Here is a 19,219-nt window from a genome sequence, read left to right on the forward strand (position 1 = left end):
CAAGTGTCAAAGTTAGCCCAGATGCCAAATTTTGCATAGTTTGGACAGTTTTTGCCTTAATTGAAAATTTATCTCGAAATATTAACGTAGGGGTTATGTATCTTTTCCATAGAATCTGTATACAAAGTTTGAAAGAAATCGGTTGAGTAGTTTTTGAATGGCAGGTAACATCGCAAATCATGTTTTTTTCCAGAGACCTTCTATAGAAAGATTCGTCACTGAGTCGTTTGTCGATATTTTTGCATGGAAAAATTATAGCATGTTATGGAAATGATACTTTATAATCAACAGTTTTTACGGCATTTAATTAGCAAGGGACTGGAAGGTGAAGTATATTTTTCAATATTTAGAGCCATAGTACTCAAGGGAGAGCAAGGTGTTGAAGGGAGAAAGTTTAGAAAAGCGTGGAAGGATCATATATGCAAGCTTAGAGCTCACCGGCGACTTAACCCTTTGTCTGCTACCGTAGGAGTCAGGGTCTTTTGGCATTAGAAATGCGAATCACCTGAGTCTACGGCATGTCCGGACAAGCGTAAAGTAACTTGTTACTTCATGCTGTCGGAACCGACAAAAAGTTAAGTCACGGTAAACTTCCACACTAAGCATTTGCGACGTTGAAACTCATCGAAAGAGCCAGTTTTGTTTGTTCCCTCACCAATTGCCTGCCTGAGTGATTTTATTTTATCGACTATTGTGACTGTCTCAACGTCTGTGATATGCCGTAGACTCAGGTGATTCGCATTTCTAATGCCAAAAGACCCTGACTCCTACGGTAGCAGACAAAGGGTTAAGTCGCCGGTGAGCTCTAAGCTTGCATATATGATCCTTCCACGCTTTTCTAAACTTTCTCCCTTCAACACCTTGCTCTCCCTTGAGTACTATGGCTCTAAATATTGAAAAATATACTTTACCTTCCAGTCCCTTGCTAATTAAATGCCGTAAAAACTGTTGACAAATTGACTCAATAGGTCGTTAACAAAATGGTTAACAAAAAAATGGTAAAAATATACTCTATAATGTACAAAAGTTTTGATCAATTCGCTTTACGCAAGGTTAAAAAAATCAAGAAAAAAGTGTTTTTTTACGCCAAAACCCTTACCCCCTTAATAAAACTTGCAAAGTATAATATTTTCATAAATGTTAAATTCTTAGGAGTCCGTCAAGTTAATTTTCGTGTAAATAAGAATAACATTTTATTATATATGGCTATACAAAACAAATGAATAATTTTTCAGCACAAGCGGTGCGGTTTTATAATTTTTTTTTTTTGCGGTAGCGGTGCTGACTATCCATTTACCGCCTAAATCCGCAATGCGACGAACCCTACCGGTGAGACAGCTTCATGTACCTTTTTCAAGTATTTTAAATACCATTGAGATATGGCCTGTATTAAGAAATAACATTTCTCAGAGTTTTGTATGGTATGAATTTCTATAATCTCCAGCTAACATTTTTTCCGCCTTTTGATATCTCCGTCTTCTTTGAGAACTGTTTCGGTTCCGAGCGTTTTCCTAAAGTAGATGATAGGACTATTATAAAATAAAAACACTTGTAAGGACGTGGCCAGGTGTGTGGAGATGAGCGAGGCTACGTCATTGTAGACTGTGGCGAATTTTGATGGATATGCTCCATTCTGCAACTCCATCTATGATTTGTGCAGGTGTTCGTGCTATGCTATGCTATGCTATAGCTTGATTGATCTTAAGACAGGTAATGGATAAAATTCCAATATCCTCAAAAGTGCCAGAATACGTTATCGCATTGTATTAAAGCGTGCCCTAAATCTGATGAAATTAAAACCCAAAGTTTTCCTAGAGCGTACGAATTATATTGATCTTTCGCGAAATGGTCCACTTGTTAATAAAAACATCCTCCAAAAAATAAAAAATTTGGCCTAGTTACATTTCCGGCCTACTTCAAAAGGTAGTGTCGAGAAAACCATGCCACAAGACTTCAGTGTGCTTGGGGTTTACCTAAAAATCATTGAAAATTTGAACATTTGGATTTTTGGCGCTCTTAAAGCACATTTTAGGCGAAACAAAAATTCGATTATTTGTTAAACTGCCAGAATAAAATATCAAGATTCCTTAAAACAGTACATTGAGCAACGTTTCATCTTAGAACACTCCGGAAGTTCTTTCGGTCTCTGAACTATTAGCCTCACCTCAGAGAAAACTCTAGAAATGAAATTTTCGAATAGGGTTAGCAAAGTGTTTCAAATAGGGGTAGCAAAGATTTACAAATCTAGGTTAGTTAAACCATTGACCTTATTAGTCGTCGTGGTTTGTTCTGGAAGCATATATGACTCATTTTTAATAATTGAACTGTTTTTTCCGTACCATACCGGTAGGTTTGTAATAAAATTAAATTGGAATAATCTTGAATGCCATTTTATTGTTTACATATTGTACATAGATTTTATCTTTGGACGCAGATTTATTGAGTGAATGAATCGCCAAAAATGGTGCTTGTTTTCGTCAAGTTATTGTATCGACGAACAACGCAATGCAGTCAATGGTTGAAGAGCAAAACAAGGTGCTGGACGAACTGAGGAATGAAGTTGCACTCAACACCACGAAAATCAATACAATATTTCAGCGAACGCCCTTTCCCACCACACCACGTAGAACACAACTAAACCCAAATTCACGCAAGAGACCACGGCTATTAATCCCGGATGAACCACCGCACCGCGATAACATTTTTGAAGGTACAAAAGATATTGAACCGGACGACGCTATACCATTGGTGGCAGCTAAAAAGGATAAACAGTTTTGGCTGTACTTATCTGCTTGCGATCCTCAGGCAACAGTGCATCAAATCGAAAAGCTGATCAGGAATAATTTGAAAACAGACACAGCTGTGAACGTTGTTAAACTTGTACCTAAAGGCAGAACACTTGATGAACTTTCATTCGTATCGTTCAAAGCTGGTATTGATTTGCAGCTGAAAGATTTATCCCTATCCAAATCAACATGGCAGAAGGGAATTGTTTTCCGACCATTTGATTTCCAGCCCTCGTCGAACAGACGTAATATTTTTCGCTTCTTGCCAACACCAGCAGACACTAAATCACAATAAGCCACTCTTCGCACGTTCCTACTGTCACACAGAAAGTTCTACTGATGCTCAAGAATTACCAGCGGATTTAACCTGCATCCGCACACCTCCGTCTGCATATCAGTTTTCTGCTACCAACAGACGTGGTCCGAATCGTGAAAAAAGTTACCGTCCAATCTCGCTTTATTATCAGAACACGCGTGGAATCCGGTCGAAGACAAATTTATTACTATTAAATATTTCTCAGTGCGATTATGACGTTATTGCCTTTACTGAAACTTGGCTGAATAACGACGTTTCAAACTCTGAGCTAGCTCTGAACTACACTATTTACCGTTGTGATAGAAACCCCCAAAGCAGCCAGCACAGACGAGGAGGGGGGGGGTCCTGATAGCAGTAAAAGCGGCCTTCAGAGTTCTGCTATTTGTATTGCTGACTGTGATCAATTGGAGCAAATTATCGTTCGCATCTCATCACCAAACTTTGATATGATAGTGTGCTGTATATATCTGCCGCCCAACAGTGAGCCCCTGTTGTACAAGCAACATGCAATATGTGTGAAAAAATTAATTGATCTTGCGGGTGATCGTGGTGTGGTTTTGACTGTTGGCGATTATAATCTCCCTCAATTACGTTGGATGTCGGATGAAAATTTGAACTGTATGCTACCAGTAAATGCTTCGTCTGAACAGGAAATATCCTTGGTTGAGTCGGTTTTGGCAAACGGAATGTCTCAGATAAACGATCTCGAAAACGTAAACGCGAGAATTCTTGACTCAGCGTTCATTAGTGACACTGATTGCGTTGAATTGTGTGAGCCACCGTTACCATTGTTAAAGATCGACCAACATCACCGGCCTTTTATCTTGCTATTCGAGCTTGACGTTATTAAACAAAACGCTCCTGGTATTGTTGTTGATTCCCTTGGCTTTGATTTTACCCGCTGTGATTTCGAGAGGCTCAACACATTGTTCGCCGAAGTTCATTGGGAGGAATTTCTTGTTGGTTGCAGTGTTAATGAAGCTGTGACAAATATGTATGACAAAATGTATGCTATATTTCGTGATGTTGTTCCTGTGAAGCGACCTCGTCGTCCGCATGGTAAAAAGCAGCCTTGGTGGAATAACGAGCTACAGAATCTACGGAACCGTCTTCGCAAGGTTAGGAAACGATACTTTCGCTGGAGAGATGATCGGCACAAAGCTGAGCTGCATGCCATTGAGAGCGAATATAACTCTTTGCTTGCGCATTGCTTTCGTTGCTATATTCATCGCACGGAGGAGAACCTGAAGCAGGACCCCAATTCATTTTGGTCATTTGTAAGAAGCCGTAAGCAGTCGTCCGGAATCCCACAACGTGTTAGTTACAACGCAATTACAGCCGAGTCCCCGATTGAATCGGCAAATCTATTCTCATCCTTTTTTCAAAGCGTGCAAAGTAATAACCGACCACCTTTGTCTGAAGCATATTTGAATAGTCTGCCGTTGTTCGATTTGAATATGTCGCTATTCATTTTCTCGCCGCGTGATGTGGAGCTGAAGTTGCAGTCTATTGATGGTTCTAAGGGTGCTGGTCCGGATGGCTTACCGCCTATCTTCTTCAAGAGCTGTGCTGCAACGTTGGCTGTTCCTGCGAGTATAATTTTCAACAGGTCATTGTCCGAAGGAATTTTCCCGAGTGTCTGGAAGACAGCATCTATTACACCGATCCACAAGGCAGGTAGCATCCACGATGTTGAAAATTTCGAGCCATTTCAATTTTGTGCTGCTTACCGAAATTTTTTGAAAGCCTCGTTCATGATTTGCTGTACCCGAAGGTTCACCACATCATTTCCGAGTGGCAGCATGGATTTGTGAAAAAAAACGTTCGACGAGTACTAATCTTATGGCGTACGTTTCGTCACTTAGTAGCGCGCTTGGAAAACGTCAGCAGGTTGATGCCGTTTACGTTGATTTTGCAAAAGCGTTTGATAGGGTGCCTCATTTGTTAATCGTGGCCAAATTTGGCGCATGGGACTTCCTGATTGGTTGACACGGTAGATAATGTCATACCTCACCGAGCATAGTGCATTTGTGCGCATAGATGAAACGAGATCATCTCCGTTTGTGATAGAGTCGGGTGTGCCTCAGGGTAGTCATTTGGGCCCGCTACTGTTTATTTTATTCGTAAACGATTTGTGCTCCGCTATACAGTCTCCTAAGTATATGTTTGCTGATGATCTGAAATTTTTCCGTGTAATTGCATCGGCAGTCGATTGCTGTGCTATTCAAGCTGATATTGATATGCTGCTAAATTGGTGTACTCATAACGGGATGGAAGTAAATGTGCAAAAGTGCAATGTGATATCGTTCTGTCGAAACAGGCACGTCCTGACATTTGATTATAGAATGGCAGAAAGCAGTATCAACCGAGTTAATACGATAAAGGACCTAGGCATTCTCATCGATAACAAACTAAATTTCGCGCAGCACATTGCAATGACTACAGCCAAGGCCTATGCCGTGCTGGGGTTCATTAAACGAAACACGCAGCAATTCAGCGATATTTATTGCCTAAAAACGCTATTTTGTGCACTCGTGCGTAGCATCCTGGAGTACGGCGTGCTTGTGTAGGCACCCTATCATGCTGTTCAAATTAATCGCATCGAACGAATTCAGCGTCACTTTGTTCGTTACGCTCTGCGGTTACTACCTTGGACTGATCCTATTCGTCTACCGCCCTATGAACATCGATGCAATCTTCTACGTTTGCCAACTCTTGCAAGTCGGAGGATAATGCTGCAACGGCTCTTCGTGTTCGATCTTCTGGAAAACAATATAGATAGCCCGGAGTTGCTGAGCCAGCTCCGATTCAACGTACCACCTAGACCCACCAGACGAACGGATTTCTTTCGGTTACCGATGTATCGTACTCTTTTTTCACAAAACAATCCATTCAATGTATGCTGTCGTAATTTTAATGATGTAGCTGACAAGTATGATTTTAACATTACTAAGACTACCTTTAAACATAGAATTATTATTAATTAAGGAACTGTCTGTACGAGAAAATCGAAGACCAGTATAAAATAAATAAATAAATAAAATGCCAAACAAGTATGAGAGCGCACGGACGAATTTGGTCTTAGGGAATGACACTCACTTGTTCTCCTTTAATATTCTTTCGACTTGATTGGTTTCTATTTCTTTGGCAAACATCAAATTGATTACTTATTTTGTTATCAATAGAATATTTCAACATCTCATTGAGTTTTCAATTTGCTTTCAGTGATAGCATAAATAGTTGTCTGTTTGTTGTTATAGGATTTTTTTTTGTTTTCGGTTTTGATCTTTTAACCGTTAAAACGACCAAAACGATAACAACCCGAGCAATCATTACCTACTACATCACAACATCAAGTTTAGTTCTCAATTTGATATCAGACTCTGCTCGGGTTTTCTTTCGAAATGTTTACTTCAACCGTATTACAGGTATTTTGCGTCAACATTATATACAATATGTAAATATAATAACTGCTTGACTGGGAATAATCGTTGAACAGCCTTGTTGCGTTGCTTCAGTCACATTTGTCTATTTTTATCGCTACAAAAAATAAATATTGAACCACCTTAATGACGATTTTTTGATCTACCCTAATCAACAGTCAATTTTATGTTCAAGATTTTATAATGTTCAAAAACAAAGCCAACGCACCAAAATTACTTAAAAAAAATTAATTTAGTCAACAACGATAAAAAATTGTTGAGTCTCCCTAATAAACAGTTAATTTCATTTCATATATTTTCGAATGTAAATAATGTATTCAACTTACCAAAACTACTTGAAACCATCTTTTTCGAACCATTAGAAAGTGCGGTCTACAATCTCTTCTATACCGGGCCACACTGTGGTATGCGGTGTGTCCTGTTCTCAATCAATATTAATTTGATTTCTAAATATCATTTGTCAAATACACACGAAGGTAAAACTAGAAATACAGCTAGTTTGACATCTCAAATTTTTATTTTGAGTTATTTACAGGTTTAGAGGTAATATACATCGCTTTGTGTGAGCTTCAACAAACAGTTCAGTCGCGTTAGGGGACAACACTTCATGTGCGACCGTTTGTGTTCATTTTGGTGTTGTCCCCTAACGCAGCGTTTGCAACGGTCGTGGAAAAATTTTCATGAAATCTCGAAAATCTGAGTATACAGTTCTGTGACTATCAATAATCAAATTCCTAGAACAAATGAATGCTCTAAAATTTAAGATAGAGCAGGTTTTTTGATAAATACAAGTGTAGGTTGAAAAATCAATATTTTGCTCTGTTGTGCCCTAACGCGACATTTTCACCTCTCAGAATGAAATGACAACCTGAAAAACAACGAATTCATAACATTAACCTTGTCTTAGGACTTTTAAAGTATTCAATTCAGCTTTTCGAGCGTACATCGTAGGATTTTTCAAACGACGAGCTGTTAACAGTTGCATGATGCGTGCAAACGAATTCCAGGTTGAAGTCAAAAGCCGTCGCCACGCTGAAGTCCAGTAACAGCGCTCAGGCGCCCATAGTTGGTTCTACTGAACGGAACTCACTGAAAAGAGTTATTGCGTAGAGCTCGAACGCGGGCTTGAAGATCCAGGCGTCCGAGGATTGTATGGCAATCCACTCTGGCAGACAGTAAGCCCGAGACAAACAGGGCTCGAGAGCAGTCCCTCCGGATGCCTAGAGTGTTGAGCTGTAATAACTGACAACGGTTTCCGTAACTCGGCAGCTAAAATCTCCGTCCTGCTAGTATTGATTCCAAACAATATTGTAATGTTCTTAAACAGTATACGTCCCTAAAACTTTTCGCCATCCGGAAGATAAAATCTAGATGCCGTATCCACGATGTTTGAAGTGTGTGGTTTAGACGTTAGTGTCGAATCTATGATGACTCCGAGATCCTTGACATGAGAGTGTCTTGGAATGCTCGAGTCGATGAAATGGTAGTTAAGCTGAATCGGATGGCGTTTCTACGTGAACGTAACGACAGATCATTCACTCGGGTTTAAAACCATTCTGTTTAGATTTCTCCAGTTCATTCTGAAGAATATTGGCATCGGTTTTATCCCGTATTTGTCGAAAAATTTGTATTTGTTGTCGGCGAAAGAAATGCAAGGTCCTTGTACTTTGATATAGACGTAATTAAAGTAGAGGAGGAATATTACTGGACCGAGATGGCTTCCTTGTGGGACGCCAGATGTAGCAAAGAATGATGCAGATAGACAGTCCATAATGCTGATTTTGAGTTTCCTTCCATTGAGAACGAAACCAGCACAGAAGTTGTCCATGAATACCGAGTTTGTCCAGCTACGCTATTGCGATATCATGGTTGATTTTGTCGAAGGCCGCAGATAGATCCATGAAAGTAGCATCGGTTTGCAGTCCGTGAATCCATCGAATACATATGTTGTGAACGAGAGCAGGTTGGTCGTTGTCGATCGTCTAAGCATAAAACCGTGTCGGTCGTCTGCAAAGTAGTGTTTGCAGCATTCTTCCCATGAACATCGAAAATTTTGCACCTGTGTACAAAATTTTGTGCACGCGTTCAACCTCAAATATGCGTTGCTTTTGTACAGGTTTTCCTCGAATACCGAACCCAAGCGAATGTGCAAACTTAGGTTTAAACACCGTGTACGTACACTGTGTGCGTGCACAAGAAAGGCATACACAAAACAGAATGAGTCAACGCTAGTGATGTTAAGTGCGAGAAAGAGAAAACTAGTGCCAAGAACCTGTGTGGATGAACATCGCGTACGTACATGGGGCTCGGTTGTGCGGACGACCATGTGCACCAGGGTGACAGGAAAAAATGACCCCTCTCGGCCCACCCCTGAGTCAATTCCTAGTCCCACCAGGAGTATTTGCACCAAATTTGAAGCAAATCGGACAAGTCTAGCTACCGGACCAACGTTCCTGAAGTTTGTATGGGATTTTTCTACAATTTATATGCAGAAAACCCACTCGCTCGCATTTTCGCCGATAGGTGGCACCGCATGCATCGTATTATCACTGTAAGTGAAATTAACAAAGATAATTTGATTGTCTACAACTTAGTCCAAGACTGCTAGGATTGACTTTGTTAAAAGGAGTTATTAAACTTTTAACGAGGTCATATCTGAGTCAGTTTTGCATGGGGCCTAGCAGTGCAAGGTTGTGTACCAGTACTCGATTTCCACGAAATATACATTTTTGTGAAATCATCGTTAGGTGTAGTTCAATAATATGTTCAGAAGAATTATAGGTCATAATACGAGTTATGTTTTGGTTAGAAAACTTTAGTCCCACCTGTGACCGCATAGAGGGCGCCAACACTAACTTTTCAACGGAAAGAGATAGAAATTAGGTGTCTTCCACAAAGTTGTAGAACAGGCATTTTGCAATAATTCTTCCGAACATCTCGATATTCTATCTCGCTTCTCTCCATGTAAATTGTCGAGAAATCCCATGCAAACTTCCGGAACGTTGGTCCAGTAGCTGTACTTGTCCGATTTGCTTCAAATTTGGTGCAAGTACTCCTGGTGGGACTAGGAATCGACTCAGGGGTGGGCCGATTGAGTTTTTAAAAATGCATTATTTTTCTGGGCAGTTTAATGTGCACGTGTTTTAATACGCATTAGCGCGTTCGAATTTGCACACGAAATGTGAGTTTAAAATTAGCACAGAACTAGAGCGAACATAGTGTTCGATGTTATTGTTTATTCGGGAAGACTGGTTTGCAGTGAAAGAAAATAGGATCTAAAACACCCTGCTTCAATTTGTTTAACGTCGCAAACGAATCGGATGTCTGCCTGGTTATTTAGACATTTGGTTTTTACCTATCGAGCATCACGCCAATAAATCTTATCAGTCTTATCAAAAGCCAAGTTCAACCATGATTTACCACAGTTTGTTTTGTTTCACTGAATCATATACTGACTTGAAATCCACAGGTAGATAATAAGATGTTTTACTCCTGAAATGTATCTAAGATTTGTCGCAAGATGAACATCTGGTTCGCCATTGGTCGTTCTTCTCGAAACCAGTTTTGGTATTAAGTTTGATTTTTTTGTGTTTCGAATTCATTACGCCAGTAACTAGCACCAACTGGGTATCTAGTTAGACGGTGTATCTAAACTAGTACCCAAATTAGCACTAGTTAAACACAAAAAATTCCAAGCAGTTCACACGGCCTAAGCAAATTGACTTGTCCCGAGTGATGTCCCGGGAAGCTAAGGCAGAAGCTCTGGTTTGCAAACGAAAGCGAATGATAATGCCAGACGTTTGGCTCCCTAGGGCTAGGGAGCCAAACGTCTGGCAGTATGCAATATTAATTCCCAAGTGTGGGGACGTTGGATTAAACCAATTTGCGCATTAAGGGCACAAAGCCTAACTTAAATTAAGTTTGAGTTTTTTTGTGCTTCGAATTCATCTCGTCAGTAACTACCACCAACTGGGTGTCTCGTTAGCAAACCAGAGCTTCTGCCTTTGCTTCCCGGGACATGACTTGGGACAAGTCAGTGTGTTTCAAGAGAGTGACCACACAATATTTTGAGTTTTATCATATATCCAAATATTCAAACAAATTAATTAATGTTGTAATCAAAATATTCCATATTCAGAAGTGCAGTTCTACGTCAACAGTCCGTACAACTCCCTTGGATTGTTCCTTGTAGTTTTTCTTTTCAAACGCGTACGGTCAATAATATACCACATATCGTTGTAAGGTAGCTTCTTGCATTTTTTCATATTTCTAGAACTCAATTTGCAATTTGAGATAGTTCTGGGTGTAGAAAAGAGGCTCAAAATCATATAACGGTTCGAATTTTAGTAGAAACTTTTCGAACTACAATGTGAGAACAAGCTGCACTCCTGTACCGGGCTCAGATTGTCGTTACAACCCGCATATATGTTTGCATGTGATCATGGTGTGTTTGCTCAAATTTAGCTTCCAAAAGTACATTTACTACCATGTGTTTGGGTTGGCCGGGGATACCCCGGAGACAACCACATAGTCGTGAGGAAATGGAAACAGTGAACTGGATAAAAAAAAGTTTATTTTGAAGCTTCACAGAACAGGAAACAACAAACAAAAATGCCAGAGAGAAAATACGATGTCAAGCTCAGGCATAAAAGTTTTCTACTGTCAGGTCGGAGGAAAAGGCCACTACTTTCATCCGGGCAAAATGGAAAATAGCTAGTGCTAATAAATCCCAATTAAGCACTAATATTTATTCTCTGTTTTTTTATTTTAATTTATTATCTTTTCGTGAATTTCAGCTAGCACAGCGTGTAGATTTATTTATGAGCATTGAATTGTTGGTTCGAAATTTAAAGTCAGTGGTGCGAGTTTGTTGGCTTTAATAATTGAACAGCACATTTTATTTTTGGTCTGCATTCAAATCGTCAGTTGGGGGCGGCATAGCATAGTATTTGTATATGTATTTGCATGAAGCGCAGCTGATCTACACATAGAATTACCTGGCGAATAACCTTTCAGCATCAGCAAAAAAAAAGAATGGCAGCTACCTATTTGTAACTAAATGTGGTGGTTTTTCAATTCGTTTGCAACTTTTACAATGACTTGGGCAGAGCTTTCGTCAAACCGCTTTTCGTTTCTCATGTATCATTACAACTAACGACCTTGACCAGCTAAGACCACTCTTCGATACGGTCTGCGTAAAGATTAGTACTATACCAACCATGAACGATATTCATGCTTTCATTCAAAATGGAGTATTTATTTCTATCAAAGACGTCTGTTTTTCGCATTCCTTACTAGTGTTAATAGAAAATGTGGGGATTATTCGTTTCCAATTTCAGGGTGGTACGAAGACAACTGGTACGAAGTGAATCTCAGGAACGAAAATATTTCTTGTACCAAGGAACAAATGAGAATTGCAGCACAGGGTCACTTGACAACCGAAGCGCTCATGTGGAATCAAAACAATCAGAAAACCATCTCAGGGATGTCATCCGAGGATTTTCGGTAAGTTTCACTACAATACAGAATTGCTACAAACGTATTTAGCTTTTGATGAATCTGTGCACTGGGATGTACACTCAAATATTCAAATATTTTTGTTTAGTTGATTTGATGCAGCTCTGGGCAACGATCATCGCAAATCAATCTGAGCACAAATCATTTTCTTCCACTCTTCTCTGAATATGAATAATATGGTAGCGTGTATTCTCAATCATTTTATTTCATCATGAATCAAGCTGTGTTGGTATAATGCCCTAGCTATGCTTGGTCTACAATGCGAAGAAGGCATGATTCTAATTCGGAATATGCACGAAAGGATGTAATGCCTTTTTTGCATTGGGAAATTGTTTTGGGTGTAGGGGTAATTCGGACCTTCCTTCTTCAAGTGTCAATTTTTTTATACAACTATGAAAATCTTAGATTTTTCTAAATGTAATAATTATTTATTATTGTTGATTGAGTAAATGCAAATTTCATGCAAGTTATTTTTTTACGTCGCTGTACAAAATTTAGCTTGCTAATTTTAAAAACCATTTTTATGAGACTAGTCGGTTCCGACAGCATGAAGTAACAAGTTACTTTACGCTTGTCCGGACATGCCGTAGACTCAGGTGATTCGCATTTCTAATGCCAAAAGACCCTGACTCTTACGGTAGCAGACAAAAGGTTAAGTCGCCGGTGAGCTCTAAGCTTGCATATATGATCCTTCCACGCTTTTCTAAACTTTCTCCCTTCAACTCCTTGCTCTCCCTTGAGTACAATGGCTCTAAGTATTGAAAAATATACTTCACCTTCCAGTCCCTTGCTAATTAAATGCCGTAACAACTGTTGACAATGTGCCCACACATTATTTGTTCATCGACTTCAAAGCCGCATACGACACTATCGATCGAGATCAGCTATGGCAGATTATGCACGAGTACGGATTCCCGGACAAACTGACGCGATTAGTGAAGGCGACGATGGATCGGGTGATGTGCGTAGTACGTGTCTCAGGGACGCTCTCGAGTCCCTTCGAATCACGCAGAGGGTTACGGCAAGGTGATGGTCTTTCGTGTCTGTTATTCAACATCGCGCTGGAAGGTGTAATAAGAAGAGCAGGGATCGACACGAGTGGTACGATTTTCACAAAGTCCGTTCAGCTACTTGGCTTCGCCGATGACGTTGATATTATTGCACGAAACTTTGAGAAGATGGAGGAAGCCTACATCAGACTGAAAAGAGAAGCCAAGCGCGTCGGACTTGCCATCAACACGTCGAAGACAAAGTACATGATAGGAAGAGGTTCACGAGAAGAGAATGAGAACCGCCCGCCTCGAGTTTGCATCGGTGGCGACGAAATCGAGGTGGTTGAAGAGTTCGTGTACTTGGGCTCACTGGTGACCGCCGACAATGATACCAGCAGAGAGATTCGTAGACGCATCGTGGCAGGAAATCGTGCCTACTTTGGCCTCCGCAAGACACTTCGGTCGAACAGAGTTCGCCGTCGTACGAAGTTGACCATCTACAAGACGCTGATTAGACCGGTAGTTCTCTACGGGCACGAGACCTGGACCATGCTCGTGGAGGACCAACGCGCACTTGGTGTCTTCGAACGGAAAGTGCTGCGTACCATCTACGGTGGAGTGCAGATGGAAGACGGCACATGGAGACGGCGAATGAACCATGAGTTGCATCAGCTGTTGGGGGAGCCACCCATCTGTCATACCGCGAAAATCGGACGACTACGGTGGGCCGGGCACGTAGCCAGAATGTCGGACAATAGCCCGGTGAAAACGGTTCTCAATTGCAATCCGACCGGTACAAGAAGACGTGGCGCGCAGCGAGCACGATGGATCGACCAGGTGGAAGACGATTTGCGGACCCTTCGCAGACTGCGTGGCTGGCGACGCGCGGCCATGGACCGAGTGGAATGGAGGAATCTTTTGTATACGGCACAGGCCACTTCGGCCTTAATCTGTTAATAAATAAATAAATAAAAACAACTGTTGACAAATTGACTCAATAGGTCGTTAACAAAAATGGTTAACAAAAAAAAATGGTAAAAATAGTATTTATGAGACTAGTTCGCAATTATTTCAAACTATTTCAAGCTTCAATTTGCAATAGTTTTACTTATTCAATACTTTAAAGTCTTAAAATGGATTAAACTCTTTGTTAATTGATAAACTACTGCAAAGGCCAAATTTAGAGATTGAAAATATTTTATTGTAATTGGACTCGAATTGTATGAATTTTGGACAAACGAATTTCAGAATATACTGAAAAACAAACATCAGAAAATTTGGTTGGAAACCATTCATTTTATTTTTCAAAAAAAAGACTTTTTTAACTTTATCTTAAAATGCAACTTCTTGAAAACATTTCCTCAATTTTTTAGAGATCCGCGCTTCATTTACCAAGAGAAATGGCAACTTGAAACTCGATTTTCTCCTCGCAGAGATTTGGTACCTTTGAATGAAATATTCAGAATGCACATGGGAATAGGTCGCAGAGTGGAAAAACACTGTTTTTGCGAATTTCTTAGAACTTGGCGTGAAGCGAATTGATCAAAATTTTTGTACATTATAGTGTATCATTTCAATATCATGCTGTAACTTTTTAGGCAAAAATATCGCAAACGACTCGGTGACGAAGCTTTTTGTAGAACTTAACCGATTTCTTTCAAACTTTGCATACACATTCTATATTAAATATACCTAACCCCTACGTTGAGTTTTTGAGATAATTTTTCGATAAAATTATTAGTAAAATTAGTTTTTATTTATGTTTACTTATAAAATGACATAATTTTTTCGTAAACAATAGAAATTTTTATTTAAAATGAGTAAAAAACTCCTAACTTGAAAATATATCTCAAAAACTCAACGTAGGGGTTTGGTATTTTTCACATAGAATGTGTATCCAAAGTTTGAAAGAAATCGGTTAAGTAGTTTTTGAATGAAAGATAACACTTCAAATAATGTTTTTCCAGAGATGTTCTACAAAAAGCTTCATCACCGAGTCGTTTATCGATATTTTTGCATAGAAAAATTACATCATGTTACTGAAATTACACACTACAATTTATAAAAGTTTAGATCGATTTGCTTCACGCAAAGTTCTAAAAAAAGCGCAGGTTTGGACCATCAAACTAAGCAGTAGTCTTACTTGTTTAAATGCTACTATTGAATGGTTCTGTTGTTATCTCATTTGAAGCGGGGCAACGGTACTTAAGGGGAGGTCCTCATTCAAAATTTTCCAACAGTTGATTTATTTCTTTTGAAAGATATAAGTGTCTACTATATTGTTTTAAGCGGGATTTTCGATCCGAGCATCAAAAAAGTTGCGATCCGAGCATCAAAAAGTTCAAGCCATTGTTCGAAGTGGCGTCGTCATGGGACGCAGCCGGCTCGAGACACGCGCCTCAGGTAGAAACCTTTTTATGGCATTATCCACGTTCACAGAATGCTTCGCGTTCTTTTGTACACGTGTACTTGATCTGTAGAGCGCACCACTGATTTCGCGGTTGAACTGCTGTGAAAAATTAAAAATTTTGATTGTTAAATTGTCAAAGTCACGTTTTAGTCCGCCGCATTGAAATCGCCAATTTTATTTTAAATTTTGATGCATATTAACTCACATTCGTTTTCATAAATCACGAAACCTTTTTTTTCTGTCAATTTTGCTGAACTATCACTTATTTTTTAGGGGGTCCGCCATATTGGATCGGTTATTTTGAATTTCGAAAAACTGACTTCAGATCCGTAATTAACTATGTCAAAAACCCATAATTCCATGTAATTGTTACAAAATATTGGCATTCTACCACGTATAATTCGTCGAAATCAAAACGCAAACTCTTAAACGCGATTATCGTCAAACATAATTTTTTAAAACAGCGTAGAATCTTATTTGAAAATGGCTCAATTTAAAGGCTTCATTTTTTAACCTCTCGAAAGAAAACATTTTCCATTCACTTTATTATGCATTCACCTCCTAAATTTACTAATTCTTTGTATTCACTATATATAGTGAAGACTTAAAATGAAAAAAGGACTAAAAATCAATCTCAAAATTTGAAATCGCGCCATCACGTCAAATTTAAAGTTTTTTGCCTGTTCTTAGCTCATTCCTCCAATCAATTTAGTTTAGTTTTAGTTTTAGATACATGTCGCAATTATTAAAAATGATTTCAGAAAATATTGTATGGTTGTCGTTGGAGCAGGATTGATTTTTAGAAATGTGCAGCATCTCTCCCGAAATTACCCTATATAACATTTTTAAAATTATCATTCCAAAATATTTCACTTTTGTATGTTTCACAGAAAACGTTTAAACGACGCTCTGATAGAGGAAGGCTACGACATCAGCCATAATCGTTACCCTGAGGGATACCAGGAAGCACCGCTTGCCTATGATGCTGTGTGGAGTGTGGCCTTAGCTTTCAACAAAACTATGCAGAAACTCAAAGAAATGAACGTAGGCAAAAACCTCAAAGATTTCACCTACACCGACAAGGAAATAGCCAACACCATCTACGCCGCGATGAATTCGACGCAATTTCTCGGAGTGTCGGTAAGTTTTAATACTGTTGTGGTCTTATTGGATTATCCGCCGCTACAACACAATTGAATTGTTCGAACTGCTGTCGTTGGTGTTTGCAATAATTAAATTCCATCAGGGCAACGTAAGCACCCGGTCAATTATGAAAATCTAACTAAACAATGTTGTTTTCGATTTACGAACTTGACTGGTTACGCCTACACGTCTCACGATGACAAGATTGTGGCCAACGAGAACTTGTCACATGGTTACCATCAGAACCGCACATTTCCAGTCAGCTAGTCGCTCCCTTAAATTTATCACAACACATTAAAATCAGTATAATTATTTGCATAAAATATCATCGGTACATCCTTTTACAGGGTAGTACAGGACTGACTAAAGAAGCCTTCCCACTGTATTGGCTTTCCGGGGCTATTGTTGGAGTGAGTTGATGCCTTGTTCGCTACTTGATGAAATAGGTCTTCCGTTGAAGTCACGTCCTAACTTATAGACACAAGGCTCGTCTCACTGTGTGCAAAAACACAACGGATAATTTACGATGGGAAAACATTACAACAACCCATTAAAATGATATACGACGCCGATTGTAAGAGACTGTACGTCATGGAGCACACCTGGTATTGAATATGCTCCTGTTCGATCCCGTAGCGCATGCAGTGAATTTCACTATATTGTGTGTTTTGTGTAGTTCTCGAAGAAGCACGCTGTGCAACGAACCAATAAATCTCCTGATATTCCCAAACGTCCCCTGTGCGGTGAGCGCAAAATAGAAATTCCAACAATCACCTGTTTGAGAACAAATAACCCTCGGGCTGAGTGCGCTTGGCAAACGTTGTATAGCAACACCTTCTAGATGGTTGACAAAGAAAGAGCAGTCTAATCATATGCTTACTCGAATCACACGGCAATTCTAGTCGCAACCAAAGCTATACTACTCATAAAACGATATTGGCTACCATTCTTCTCGTAAACCACAGATGAATGCTTGCGGACGGAACAACAGAGATTGTATATGTACTACGGGTTGGAATAGAAATGTTATTTCGATTCTTATCACTTAAGGTAGTCGTCTCATGTACTGTTTCATATGTTATTTATGAACTTTCCATAAGTCTTTAAACTCTTTTCGCACCGAAATGTATACCGCAGTTTGTTCTTGATAGCTCAAACGGTAATGGTTGCCATGATTCCGGCTGTTCTGCTTATTTGAAATCAACAGTTTAAAGAACGAGCCTATCAAATAAACGAAATGAACAAAAAACAGTCTAAAGAACGTTTCAATAGGTACTTTGACTACAACTGAAACTAAAATGATGTTAAAATATTAAATATTCTTTTGGGGTAAGCGTAGCGTAGTTGGTAAATCGATTGCCTTTTATGCAGCTCACCTGGGTTCGATTCCCAACCGTACATAAGGATAGAGATTCTGCTAACCCGAAAAAGAGGCGAATGACCTTGAGGTTATAAAACATCTTTAGTCTTTCATTGATGGTCGTTTTCGTCAACAATTTTCCCAACGTTTCCAATTCAAAACATAAACTATGATATATACAGCGGAGACCCGATTTTGTCTACCCCTGATTCAATCAGCTTTTTGACCCGATTTTGTCAGCCTCGTATGAAAATTGATAGTTGGTAGTTTGATGAGTTCTAGCATACGAACCAAGTTAAATTCAAGTAAATCGTTTCTTGAGCATGTTTTTCTTATCTTAGAGATCAGAAATATGCAAAAATAATTTTATTTATTTTTATTTAATTGCCAGACCCCCTTAAGGGAAATTTAAACTAAATTATTAGAAAGTGTTATGAGGCTATACCTAGGAACTAAAGAAGAATATTTTAAGAGCTTTGGTTTATCAAAAAAAAAGGAAAATATATGTCCCGATTTTGTCAATGTACCAGTATTATCAGCTTAAAATTTACGAAGGGGCTGATAAAAAAGGGTTTCCACTGTATAACAATAATACTATGCAGCTTTCCGACTGAAGGGAATTACTCAAAAAATAACTGTATGATGAACAGCCATATCACCTCGGAGTATTTTCCGAAAGATTGGATGCTGAATTCCGAGTAGTTTCAGAGATTAATGCAGGGCGGCAGCCTACGACAGACACTGAAATAACAAAGTTGTTATCTAGTCTATTTGAAAATTTATAAACGATTTTGATTGAAAAACAAGCCCTTTTTAAAACTAAATAATTATTCATAGAAATAAAGATCTCGCGATTTCAACAGATAATATAAAAAAAACTGATGTTTGAAAAGTAACCATACAGTAAAGATTGAAAAAATCATAACACAGGAACCATTATATATATATATATATATATATATATATATATATATATATATATATATATATATATATATATATATATATATATATATATATATATATATATATATATATATATATATATATATATATATATATATATATATATATATATATATATATATATATATATATATATATATATATATATATATATATATATATATATATATATATTATACAGTAAAGTTACTTCAATTTGACTATTTGACAACTACGTTGCAATGCGTTGTGACGATGATTTTGGCGGATTGCACACTGACTTCATCATGTTTGACTGCTGCTTATT

At 38.7% G+C, this 19,219-nt stretch overlaps 1 protein-coding gene across 1 annotated transcript in view; it reads left to right on the forward strand.

The window, feature by feature from the left end:
• The window catches only part of LOC131682747 (gamma-aminobutyric acid type B receptor subunit 1), a 508,949-nt gene that overhangs the window by 383,114 nt on the left and 106,616 nt on the right, over nucleotides 1–19,219 (forward strand). Inside the window, exons 7-8 of the mRNA XM_058964464.1 lie at nucleotides 11,885–12,050; nucleotides 16,355–16,604. Coding sequence (XP_058820447.1) covers nucleotides 11,885–12,050; nucleotides 16,355–16,604 — 416 coding nt within the window. The remainder of the gene's footprint in view (nucleotides 1–11,884; nucleotides 12,051–16,354; nucleotides 16,605–19,219) is intronic.

This window comes from Topomyia yanbarensis, chromosome 2, assembly GCF_030247195.1.
Source record: "Topomyia yanbarensis strain Yona2022 chromosome 2, ASM3024719v1, whole genome shotgun sequence".
Taxonomy (NCBI): Eukaryota; Metazoa; Arthropoda; class Insecta; order Diptera; family Culicidae; genus Topomyia; species Topomyia yanbarensis.